The sequence below is a fragment of the Vulpes vulpes genome, chromosome 1 (assembly GCF_048418805.1).
Source record: "Vulpes vulpes isolate BD-2025 chromosome 1, VulVul3, whole genome shotgun sequence".
In the NCBI taxonomy this organism is placed as follows: domain Eukaryota; kingdom Metazoa; phylum Chordata; class Mammalia; order Carnivora; family Canidae; genus Vulpes; species Vulpes vulpes.
In genome coordinates, this window is record NC_132780.1 from 152,704,872 (window position 1) to 152,718,623 (window position 13,752).

The following is a 13,752-nucleotide window of genomic DNA, read 5'->3' on the forward strand; positions in this document are numbered from 1 at the left end:
ACTTAGAAAAGAAATCTAGAGACACCTGGTTGGCTCAATGGTTGAGCATCTGCCTTCAGCTCAGGGCATGATCCTGGGGTCCTGGCCTCGAGTCCCACATCAGGCCCCTCGCAGGGAGCCTGCTGTTCCCTCTGTCTGTATCTCTCATGAATAAATAAATGAAATCTTTAAGAAAGAAGGGAAAGAAGAAAAAAGAAAAGAAAGGAAAGAAAAAAAAGGAAAGGAAGGAAGAAAAGAAAAAGAGAAGAGAAGAGAAGAGAAGAGAAGAAAGAAAAGAAAAGAGAAAAAAGAAAAGAAAAGAAAAGGAAAGGAAAGAAAGAAAGAAAGAAAAGAAAAGAAAAGAAAAGAAAAGAAAAGAAAAGAAAAGAAAAGAAAAGAAAAAAGAAAGAAAAGAAAAGAAAAGAAAGAAAAGAAAAGAAAAGAAAGAAAAGAAAAGAAAAGAAAAGAAAAGAAAAGAAAAGAAAAGAAAAGAAAAGAAAAGAAAATCTATACTTACAACTCAAACTAATTTTTCCTCTATGTCAGTAGCCACAGTGGGTGCCTCCTATCAGTGTACCACATGTTGCAAAAAATGACTATACACACACACATCATGAAAGGGCACCCCCCACCTTTGTCTTAACCCCTAAAGTCCAGCCCTTTTCACTTTTCAGTCTCCATACTGGCCAAGCAGCTGGTACACAGAACTCTACACGTTTTCAGAGGAAGATACACCCCATGGATCTCTCACATTAACTGAAGGTCAGGGGTCACAGAAATATTCCTCAGTAGACTAAACACAACACCTCAACTGACAACCTTTCTACTACAGAGCAGCCAATCTGCTTCCAGCACTACGTTCTCTTCTTCTCTCATACCAAAACAACTATCAATAATGTTTCAGAAATGTACTTGTACTAAGGTGTAAATAACTGATACAAGCTCCAAGAATTGGTTATTCCCAGGGGTTGTTTCTGATCTAAAATGCTGACAAAATTTTAAGCTAATTAGGGAGTTACAGGAATATACTGACAGATAATAGGATTCAGTAAATATTTGCCGAAGATATAGTGAGAGGATGAGTGGAGTTGGGGAAACAGAGTACTCTGCTTAGGCGGAATGCTGTATGTCCAAAGGAAAAAAAGAAATGCTGTTTACAAATTTTGAAACCACATAGCTTTTCTACTCAGCAGATGGTTACAAAGTATTTCCTCTTTTCTACAGCAGCAGAAGACAGTTATAAGATAGAAGTTATCAAGTACTTACAGTCTAATAGGTCCTTTTCACATATATTACCTCATTTAGTGCTCACAACATACCATTCTGCTTCACACATGTAGAAAGTAAGACCTGGGTTAAATTTTAGTCTTCTGATGTAAAATCTCTTAAGTTCTCTTTCTCTTGCTATATCAAATGTATAATTACTCCCTAAAACATTCCAGAAAGAGCTTGACTTATCAGTGAACTATCTCATTTTATAGAAGTAAAAACTGATTTTTAAAAAAGATTTATTTTAGAGAGGGGGGTGCAGAGGGACAGAAAGAGAATCTCAAATAAACTCCCAGCTGAGCATGGAGCCCAACGTGGGGCTCAATCTCAGGATCGTGAGATCACCACCTGAGCTGAAACCAAGGGTTGGACACTTAACCAACCAAGCTAACCAGGCACTCCGAAGCAAAAACTGATTTAAGGGACACACAGTAAATATAGAAATGATACCTAGTCAAACACTCTTCCTTGCAGAACACAAAATAACAATTGGTTCAGAGGCTTGGACATAAAAATGATATCAAAGGAAATTCAATTCTTTCACATGTTTTTGTTAAATGAAAGAAAAAAGAGAGTTTATATACACTAAGAGAGTTCAGGTATGAATAAGAATGAAAGCTGCAGGCTAGAAAAGGTGAATCTCAAAATTCTTCTACCTTTGGAGTCTCTTAATGGTTGCACGAGTATAACATTGGAAGGAAGAGCTGTGGAAGGTGGTTATCTATGTTCAATTCCTGATCCCACCACATCCACGCCCTGTGACCTTTCTGGGCCTTAGTTTCCTCTCATATAAAGTACTTCCTCACAGAGATGTTGAGAGACTGAAATGACACGTGCTTGGGGTTCAGAACAGCACCTGCCCCAGAATGAGCAGAAATAACTGTACATCATGGTAAGGATGATTGCTTAAACTCTTTTATTCACACTACTTGACACTGTAGTCAGGCAAAAGCAAATTCCGTATTGAGTTTGTCAACATAGGCAAATATTTCCAAGCCAAGATGTTTGCTTCCAAGGACAACCTCTTCAAAGATGTTTTAACTATTTTGGCAGAAACAAATGTAATCAACACATTTTTAGTGAGTGCTTCCAAGTTTCAAAAATGTGTGAAAATGCTCCGCAAAATATTTTTAACAGCAAAGATGGCACAAATATTTTGAATTTCTATCTGGATAAAATTGCCTCCCTAAAAGGAAGAGTTAAATAGAGGATAAAAGCAAAAAGTTGATAAAGTTCAAGTGCTAATGCTCTAAATTAATAGCTACCTTTAGCAAATGCTCATTTATTTGCTATTCAAATATGGGGGGAAATATAAATGTAACTATTTTTCTTGTACAGCAAAGGTTTTAAACTTTTGCATGTCCTTCATTCAACTGAAAAGATCAGGCATTAATAGAGACCCAAATTCTATGCAACTATTTCATAAGTACATTTTCACAGACTGGTTATAAAATTTAAAAAAAACTAGCAATGGTAAAATTTTAAAAAAATTAATAAGTATTTTTATTTAAAAAGATGAAATGGTTCAGAAAGAACTGAATTAGCCAACGTAAACCAAATGGCCTTTGTTTTCAAAATCTATAGATCAAAGCTATCATATAAAAGGAAAAACATTCAGGTTTTTCCTAGTGCTTGAATTCTAAGTAAATGTTTTATGGTCTAAGATTCATAAAAGACTTGGTCAAAGAAAAAATTATCAATTATATTTCAGTGAGTTTGAATATTAATGTATTCTTCCAACATTTTGAGATGGTTCTCAAGTTTTTAAAGTTTTTATAATATAAAAGTCAATTAAAAAACTAATCTCTTCATTATATAGAGATTGATAAAATAATCTGTATAATATCCAAATTCCTTATCTCTCATCCCTCTCTCCTTGGCTTCTTTCCCTGGTTACTGCACTAGACATTGGCTATTCACCAGAGGATTAAAAGGAACACAAGAATAGTTCAGTTTTCATGAGTTAATATGGCTACATAGTATGCTGGGAAGTTAGTTATTCATGACTATTATCCCAGAGGTCTAACTTTCAGGTGGTTAAGTTTATAGTCATGATCCCTGTTGTTTATTCTAAATAAACAATGGCATATACTGCATGCAGAAAAGAGCTATATTTTATTTCTTTCAGAGTGACTTGTTTTGGTTCAATATATAACAGGTACATCATAAGTGCTTGATAGAGAAATAAAAGAAGGGAGAAATGGAGGAAGGAGTGAAAACACTAAACAAAATGGTATCCAGTTATATATATGAATTCATAGAAATTTAAAAGTGAAAGAGATGTATATGGGAAAAGGTGGGTAATTGTAACAGGTAAGAAGAGTTCAGCTTGGTAGATACCTGGATGATATCCAAGCTCTTCCACTTACTGGTTGAGTGACTTAACCAAGTTATTTAACTTTCCTGAGGCTCAGTATCCTCCTCTGTAAAATGGAGCCAAAAATAAAACCATTTCATAGGCTGGCTCCAAAGATCAGATATAATGGTGAAGTGGTTGGCACAGAGTAGGAATCAACAAAAACCATTATTATTAACAGTAGCATTGTGATCTAGTCCAATATTCTCCTTTTGAGAATGAAAGGGAGACTTAAAGAAATGAAAAAAGCTGTTGAAGTCATAGCTTTCTGGGGCAAAGCCTGACTAGAACTCAGATCTCCTGCCTTCTGGGCCTATAATCCACACTACTTACCAAAGAAGCTACATTGAGAAGAAAACAAGATACAAATGCTAAGCTAAGATGACGCTGGTTCCCAAAATTTAGTGTTTTTTTTTTCTCAAAATTTAGTGTTTTTAAGAAACACATGAGATGGGATGCCTGGATAACTCAGTGGTTGGGCATCTGCCTTTGGCTCAGAGTGTGATCCGGGAGTCCTGGGATGGAGTCCCGCATTGGGCTCCCTGCAGGGAGCCCGCTTTTCCCACTGCCTGTGTCTCTGCCTCTCTCTCTCATGAATAAATAAATAAAATCTTAAAAAAAAAAAAAAAAAACACGTGAGAGGGTGCCTGAAACATATGCCATGTTCTCTTAGGCCCAACCAGAAGATACTCTGATCAAGTTAAATCAGGGATAAAGCGTTTCTAGTAAGCATTCCAGATTAATTCTACTGTAGAGATTCTGTAGTCACTTGGAAAAGCACTGCTATAGAATAAGAGTAACAAGGGCTCTATCCCTAGTCTTGGCCATTAGAATCATCTGTGGAGCTCCTTCCTTATCTATTACATTAGCATCACTGGGTGACATCTAAGTACCTGTATTTTGTAAAAGCTCTTCAGGTGATACCTATATGTGGTCGGTTAGAGAACCAATGGCCTATAAACAGAAAACAACCAGCTTTGCTGAAGTCAATATAAATCGGCTAGAAAGAGGTGGGATTTGGAATGCCTGGGTAGCTCAGTGGCTGAGCATCTGCCTCCGGCAGAGGGCGTGATCCCGGAGTTCAGGCATAGAGTCCCACATTGGGCTTCTCCAACTCTGTGCTTCTACCTGTCTCTCTTTCTCTCTCTCTCTCCCCCCTCTCTGTCTCTTGTGAATGAATAAATAAAATCTTTAAAAAAAAGAGAGAGAGAGAGAGAGGTGGAATTTGTGAAACTAGAGAAGAATGCTTGTGGGAAAAGCTCAAGAGCAAAGGTAGGAGAACTTGTCACAAGGTACAGGAAGCATATGAGTCTTAGACAAATAAGAAATGTGTCAAGAAGGTGACTGCAATGAGCTCATTACTCCCTGTCCCCAAAAACGGCTGCCTTTGTCACCTTTTTTTTTTTAACACTCATCCTTCATAGATAAACTTCAACTCCTATAAACATCAAGCCCTGCTCTGACCTCACAGCAATATCCCTTAGAACTTTGACAGTTATTCAAAGCAGGTTGCTGAGTACTTCAACTCGGCTACCGACACTTATTGACACCTTAAGAACATGATTTAACCTGATTTTTGACTTCTTCATTCTTTAAAAGAAGAACTATTTTGCCTATTTATACAGTTGTGAAGATAAAAGACACATTGGATCTGAAAATCCTTTTTCCAATTCCAAACCAATACACAACTCTAAGATAGTCTTTTTTTTTTAATTTACAACTCCTGATCCCAGTCAAGATTAACATGATGATGATATTTTATTCAGTAGGCATTCAAGGAGACCCTGGCTGAATGACCTCCACAGAACCCCTGCACGTAGAAGAGCACGTGAGGTCAGCAAAGGAATTCAAGGATTTAAAGAGGAGGTCTGGTCACTCATACTGAAAATGATAAATTTCACAGGACCAGGGAAGTTAAGTCAGAGGCCTGAACTAATGTAAAGATCAAGAAAAACTCAGAGAGCTGTACATTCTTCAGGTTAACTCAAAGTCATCAATCCCAAATCTGCAGACAAGGGACCAGGAGAAAGAATGGATCAACATGGAAGATGTGAAAAAGGTCTCAAAGGAACAAGTAAAAGGAATGCTGGCTAACCAGTCATTTCTGAGATGCAATGCTAACAAAGGGGCTGAGTGCTCTCATTTGCATTTAATTCTCCCATTAAAAAAAGTAGAATCCAATGCTAAAGAATTCTGCACAGGTAATTAAGCAAACAGAACCAAACAAGAAGAATGTCCTACGGGGAGTACCCAAGCTATGGGTTCTGACCCTCTGTAAGCTCCAGAATGAAGAGTCTTTATTTGGATTGCAGGGAACTAAAACGTCAAACTCCTATGATAAATAATGACTATCCCATTTGGCTTTGACTCTATATGAGGCTTTGTGAAGTACTGCTGTATCACAATTATCTAACAAATCTAATTGGCAGGTTTATGCCTTTTTTTCATGTATACTTTACACTGAAGTTTCAGAAATCTACACCAACTAGGAGGGTAAAAATCCTTGGCAGGAGAATAAAACAAGGAAGAAAAAAGGCTTATGAACCACTTAGGAAATGGATTTTAAGAATTTCCATTATCGAAAAAAATGTAAGGCCTTCAAGAAGCCACATTACATACAAAAAACAGCTGGAACATGGAGCAAAGCAACTGGTTTCATTCCTAAACACGGAACAGCTAAGTAGTTTCCTTTTGCACTGACAAGACTCTTTGCTTTCTTTTCAAAATGTAACCACTGAAAAATGTAAATAAAAAGGCTTCCATAATATTGGCGAGCATGGTAGTATACGTAACAGGAACACCTTCCCAGGGCTCCACAGCTGAGGCCCATGATGATCATCACGTTGACCCTAATAATACCTCATTCTATCGCTGTGCAAATGATCTCTGCTGACCTTGCCAAGACTGTTTAACATCACAAACCCCATTTATGTCCAGAGTTTTTGTTAAAAGACAAAGTTAGAGCTTAAACAAAAAGCCATCCACTCCTACCCAGTAGTAACATGTAGAGGCTGTTTGGGTAATGCCTGTCTCAAGCAAGTAAATAAATATTCACTTATATCTTAAAGATAAGTGAAAACCCCGAGAAGTAACTTATCTAAAGTTGACTATCAGCGTTAGGACTAAAGATCTAAACTTCCTGGCAGTTGGTGTCACACTGAAATTCCTAGGACATATTACCCAAAAGATTTCTGATGTGGGGGGTGTGGGGGGCTACAGAATAACTCGTAACAAAGAGACAAAAGAGATTTGGGAGATTTTGTTTGTGATACACACACAAGTACAAAATTAAAAGCAATTATGTGAGTGTTCCTGTGTATGAAAACTGGTAGAAAACTGGAACTAGCTTTCCAAAATTATGGATCAGCCAGTCAGGACTGACTGGTAATAGTATTGTATTCTCCCAACATCTGTCACAGAGCTATTATCTTCTCATGACTGCTTTCTGATGCAGCTTTTGCCGATACTGCAGCAAAGTGTCCAAAGTCTCTTCCATAAGAAAAGTCAAGGAATGTGAAGTAGAGAACTTCGAAAGATGTATGTTCTCTTAAAGTAATGTTTTCTAAGTTTCTTAAAGTGATGGTTTTTTCTAAGTTTCCCAACTATAACAAAAATGTACTGAGGTTTAAACTATGATCAAAGAATGTGGATATTACAGAAAATAAAAATCATAATAATCGAACCTAAGATTACAAATAACAAAATGCACCAATATCTCTTCAACTTTCACATAAATTAATACAAAAACAACTATTAAAATAGGCAAGGTACAAAACCTCAGACAAATACGAGCACCTGAGTCCTTCTTTGCATCTTAAAGTCAGACTCTATGTTTCACTTACCTCATTTCCAGTTGTGTCCTTGGAAGCAGAGGACACAGTGGTACAGAGGGAATGACATCTCTTTTTTTCAAAGTGAAAATGGCATATTTCATGGGGGCAAAATCTCTCCGTGTTTTGCTTTCCTTGAACACTGCTATAATTTTTGGATGGGTCTTCAGAAAACCCACTTTTTCCAAATGATCTCTCTGTACCACAGTGAATGGAACTTAAGCTGCCTGCCTTTCGTAAAGTAAAAACACTAGTTTTTCTTTGGAATGTTATTTCTCTCTTGTTGACATCATCTAAATGTTCCTTCTTCTCTGCACAATGTGGAGTGCTGTCCTTTTCTGAAATCCTTTCCTCCAGATCACTAACTTTTACTTCTGTGGCACTGTTGTTAGCAGGAGAAGTGTCCACATGGTGAGACAGACTGCTTGCAGCACTCGGCACAAGTTTCTGTTTAACATCGTCAACTACAACTTGTGTCTTCTGAGGAATACCATCTCCCAGTGTGGGGTCCAGGGTAGCAGATTCCTCCCGTACCAGTCCCCCGAGGAAAAGAGCTGGCTGTTCTTTTGAGAGCTGAATGCCACTCTTCTTCTTGCCTTCATTTTTCTCGTCTGGCTCTGCTGACTTTGTATCACCTACAGTTGTCTTGACTGGCTTTCTCCTGAAATATTTTCTTCCTGGAGAGTGTTTTTCAGGGCTCAAAGGAGTTTTGGCAAGATCTAAATACTGTTCTTCTTTCTCAGCTCTTACACACCCACAGACATTCCCCATTTGATTTGCAGGAAATCACAGTTCCACAGATTCACTCATTTCAAAATCCAGGGCTTACTTCGATCTTCTACATTCAATCTGAAAATTCCATTCTGACCTCTAATTCCTCAGACTTTGTGACCATCCTCTTCAACATGAGGCCATTTTGCTTATGAGAAAAGCACATGCAAGAAATGCCATGGCATCTTGCCCAGCTGGGTCCCTGTGTCTCATTAGACACTGTGGCTTATTTCTGGCCACCAATCCTCTTAGACAAACATTACTGCTCACTGTAAAATTATAACGCTGATAGGCTTTCGAAGTAAACACTTCGATTTATTGTACGAGAACTCTGACCCTTGTTTTAACTTTGTTTTCTGAAATGCAGTTACACTACCAAAGTCTGCATTAACCTTTGAAACTATTGGTGATTCAACAAATCTGAGAGCAAACAGAAAGCAAATACCCAATCAAGAGTCCTTTAAGCAAAATGTCTTTCAAATGTAGGTTTCAGAGAGTCTCTAACATATAATTTTTTTCTTAAAAAAACACCAACTAATTTTGGTACTTGCAAAAACAAAACAAAACAAAAGCTCAAAAGTCTCTGTAAATTATACTAAGACTTTTCCAAAACAACAGCCATTAAAAAACAAAAACAGAATGATTCGATAGCTGAAGGAGAGATAATAAATGCTGAATTCCTAAAATACTCGATAAAAATTATCTCTAAAATCAATCGTATAAAATAGTTTATAATATTTTTCATATTACATATTGCATTTTTCATTTTTCACATTAAATTTTCATATGACATAAATTTCCAAGCCATTTTCCTTATGTGATCATTAGGATTTTCACATAAGCAAACTGATCAATTTTATGATTTGAAGCATGACATTCAGCCAGAAGAAACACATAAATGTGTTTCTTATACATGAATGAAGGCAGTTTAACTTCATAGGTAAACTCTTATAATTGTCCCTAGTTAAATATTATGTAATTTTACCAGGACCTTGCTGTAAAAATAGTAAATCAGTATGGGGCCTGATTATCCAAGGTGTGCATATTTCTAATACTGAGTCACAGATATGGTAATAAGAAATTAGTATGGCATGACTGGACTTACATGTAAGCAGGTATCATCTGACTAAGTAGAAAAACATGATGATTCCCATTCTCTAGGTAGTCTTTAGACTGATCACAAGATGGAACTCTATTTTTCTAAATAAGAATATTCAGTTAAGCAGGCAAGTTAGCAATGTTGCTGATACTTGTCAATGATAGGCCTGCATGATAATTAATCATTCAAGAGAATATTAAACAATCTCCAATGGCAAAATTTAATATTCTAGAAGACAAGCTGGCAAAAATAAAGCCTTAGATTTGGTTTATTTTTAATTTTATTTCAATGTCTTCATTGGCAATGGAACATTATCCACAAAAATGTAAAAGCATAATGGCTGGTATTTGTACTGGCAAGATAAAGGCACAACCACTGAAGTGCATCCCATCCACCCCTTCTTCCAGCCATGCCAAACTCACCAACTGTCCATTTCCAGGCCATCGCACACTGTTCCCTCTCCCAGAAAAAGGACCAAACTTTAGTCTCTGCCTGGTAGCTGGCATTCATTCTGCAAAGTCTATCTCTAGTATCAATGAAAATTTCCTCTATTCTTTACCACTTCCTGATCCTACCACAATACTCCCTACCCTACATCCCTTACTTATGTTGTGATAGATTCATCATCAGTAGATTATATATACGAACATTCTCTCAATAGATACAACATACTTCATTATCCTGGCATCTCTGGATCTAGTATATGGTAGTTACTGACAGAGGACTACTGTGTTGATAATGCTTACGCACAGACAGCCTGATTGGAAAAGAGATTCAATTTGGGATGCTCATTACAAATATTTTTTGAATAATAAATTGATCTTCTGAAATTACTTCCCTTATTTATATAAAGTATAAAGAGAAAAAAAAAGGCCCAGTCACTTGGAGTGAGGTTGATCATCACTACTATAAAAAGACTTATATTCTTGGCATGACCAGTAAAATCATCCTAATCCTAAATTATCATAGTACTAAGAAAAGTTATTTCATTTCCATAAGAGGAACACTTTTATTTTACCAAAGCATTGTGCTGTTTCACTTTAAACAGATCTGGATCTAATTTTTAAATACTGGTGATAAATTAATTCATAGTATCTTGTCATGTGGGTCCTAAAATACACAGATTCCATAATACATGCCATAGGATCATTAGGATTATATTACAAATACTTCCGTGGCTGGTCTTCCTTTTTCCTCCAGAACTGAAATGCAAAGAGTTTCTTGACATATAATTCTTTTTGAATGACCTTTTGCTTTAAATTTCTTCAAACTTAGGATCTAATTCCTAACCACTTACTCATATTTTGGTCTGTCATTTCCTGGTTTCTGCTCCCAGCGGCCTGGGAGTGTTTCCTCCAATGTCTCCAAGGTCCTCCTTCTAGGTAAAACTAGTACTCAGTCTTCACTTTCTCTTGCTCTTTAGCGCCATTTTGTACTGCTCACCATTCTTTTCTACTTGATATTCTCTTCCTCCCAATTCAGTAACACTACTTTTTCTTGTTGTTCCATTCATCTCTCCAAATGTTTCTTTTCTGTTTCCCAAGATGGATCTTCTTCCTCCTGCATCCCAAATCATGGGCTTTCCCCAGATTTCTGTCCTTAGCTCTCAGCTCTTCTCCACACATGCTCTTCTCTTGAATCCTCTAAAGAATTCTTCCCTCCAATGGATTCAGTGACCATTTTTATACTGATAACTCTAAGTGTATTACCTGTAGCTGACTTCCCAGCTCTGCTCACGTATCTCCAAGTGCTCAGCACACAGATACACAGGATGTCCACCAGGCCATCAAACTCACTGGGACAGTCATTTTGTTCTTTCTCCCCTGACCAGCACCCTGTTTCTCTTGGTCATCTACTGGTTTGTTGTTTGTTTTATATCTCAGGCTGAACAGTTCAGAGTCATCTTTAACCTTTCTCCTTCACCGTCTGTGTCCTGTTGCCAAGTCCATTCCTTTCCCTCTTCAAAATGTCATCCATTGGATACAGATTTTTTTAGCCCCATCTGAGTCCTGGCCTTTATCACTCCACTCAGAGAATACCACTTCAGCTTCTTAGCTTTATCTCCCTAACTACAGATCCTGCTCATTTCAATTTTCTTTACATAAAATTGATAAGATTCAGTGTTCTAAAATATCATTTTTCAAGTTCAGAATGGTTAAGTGATGTACCCAATGTCATCAACTGCCATAAGTAAAGAGTCAATAGTGTCATTTAGCTCTGCCTCCCACCACAGCCTGGGTGCTTTCCTATTGCCCCACAGTGCTCTTATTCTGATATTCAAATTCCAGACTCAGCCTGTCTCACAATTCTGTCGGTAATCATGGGATTGGCTCCCTGTTCCAACTGGCCTTTAATCCTTCCATGTGGGGTTTCTGCAGTTTCAAACCTGCTAGAAGTTCTGGGACCTGATCCGCAGAGGACTAATTAAAGGATCCCTGAGAATACTGCTGAGGATCTCCACATGAAATCTGCTTTTAAGCCAGTTTTATTTAGTCTTAAACCAATTCTAGAAACAAAGTCTGGCCCCATGCCCAAATCCCTATCTTGCTTTAGTGCTCAATCCCCTAGTTCCCTAAGGAAGGGGTGCTCTAGTAATGGGGGCCCTCGGATCTTTAGGGTCCTGCCTTCAGGTCCTGTTACTGGATCTCCCTGACAGCAAAAGCCCAGCTGAGGGAATGTTTACCTACATTAGCTACCCTGTAGTCTGGCTGGTGACAACCTGCTTGCCTGGGTCTCTTCCAATATCCTACTGGTGCAATTTTGTTCAGCTGCCTGTTCAAGTCCTGGAAACAACCTAGACTATAATTCCTATAGCTCTCCATACCTGTCAAATTTATCCTGTTCCCAAATGATCTCCAGGTAGATTATTTTCCACCATTTCCTTACAAACCTTAAATCCCAGAAAATCTTTACAAATTAAGAAATAAGTCTTACTCCTCTCATGATTTGGTTCAAAACCTGACGGGGCACCTGGGTGGCTCAGTTGCTTAAGTGTCTGCCTTCAGCTCAGGTCACGATCTCAGGGTCCTGAGATCCAGCCCTACATCATGCTCTCTGCTCAGCAAGGAACCTACTTCTCCCTCTCCCTCTGCCTGCTGCTCACCCTGCTTGTGCGCACACTCTCTCTCAAATAAATAAAAGCTTTAAAATTTTTTTTTCAAAACCTCAGCTCCTTTCTAAAGCTAGCAAACTACTCTTCCTCCTCCATGGGCCAACTGAACAGTAGTCAATCAGTATGATTTGCTGCATGCCTACTTGGGTCAGGCTCTGAGCTACACATAGAATACTGCATAAGCAGGAAAAAGGTTAATAAACTAAAGCATGTTCCAGAGTTAGGATTCACCTTAAATCAAATAAAGATGATATTTTTCAAAATGTTATCATTTTACAAAAAAGTAAAAATCCAAATCAGCCCTCAATGAGTATAGAGGTATAGATAAATCATAGTGAATAAATCTGCATTTACTAGGGACACATGGGTGGGTGACTGAGTCAGTTAAGCCTCAGACTCTCGGTATCTGATCTCACAGTGGCGGTGGGATCAAGCTACGGACTCCAGGTAGCCTTCAGATTTTTTCTCCCTCCCCTTCTGCCCCTCACGACTTGCATTCTCTCTCTCTCAAATAAAAAAAAATAAATCTTAAAAAAAAAATCTGCATTTACTCTCCTCCGATGTAGTTTGAGAAAGCACAGCTCTATACAAGATATGGCTACTTCTAATTCAGGAGCTCCCTTTATGATAATTATACTGCCATCTAGTGTCTACCAAGAGGAAAAAAGTAGTTCTCACAGTTGAGAAACAAGACTGCTGATAACAACCATTCCAGGAATGAATCATAAAATTTTCAAGTATCTAAATCAAGGAATACTGTCCAATAAGCAAAAGAAATGTGTCTGCATTCTGTAAGAAGAAATCCTGGCCTTCCAACACTGAGACTGAAACCCTGTAAAAGCATGAAGTGTAATAAAACTCAAAATGGTGGCATGAATGCTTCAGCAAGACTCCATTCAAACTAAGTAACCTTTTTATTCTCTTCCACAAAACTTCCCTCCTCCTCCCTTCTTAGCTTTCTGTTTTGGGAACCAGGAGCCACCATGAAAACATGATGAATGTGGCTGACTGCATATACACAATTCCTGTCCAAACCAGCTAGATCCTGTATTTCCCTATAAAACCAGGGAACCCTTCCTCCAAGGTGGCCCTGAAATTTGGAAGGACTTAGCCTGCTGCAGCCTCCTTTGCCTAGCAAAGCAATAAAGCCATCGTTCCTCTTTATAACCAAACTCTTGTATTCACATTACATATTTCGGCTCCCCATCACTGAGGTCAGTTTTTGAGAAGATTACAAGCTCATCAACACTAGGAAACAGGACACCAGGTTCACGGGCAGTATACTACTTGAAAGAAAAAATTCAAATACATCGTTTAAGAAAAGAAGCCTGAAATT

General features: G+C 37.9%; 1 protein-coding gene across 28 annotated transcripts in view; it reads right to left on the bottom strand.

The window, feature by feature from the left end:
• Positions 1-13,752, bottom strand: part of DST (dystonin) — a 479,832-nt gene that overhangs the window by 201,505 nt on the left and 264,575 nt on the right. Inside the window, exon 1 of one of the 28 annotated variants that reach the window (XM_072734533.1) lies at positions 7,447-13,739. The exons of the other annotated variants lie outside the window; for them this stretch is intronic. Within the exon in view, the coding sequence (XP_072590634.1) occupies positions 7,447-8,205 (759 nt within the window). The 5' untranslated portion in view covers positions 8,206-13,739. Of the gene's footprint in view, positions 1-7,446; positions 13,740-13,752 lie in introns of those variants that run through there. 28 annotated transcript variants of the gene reach the window in all.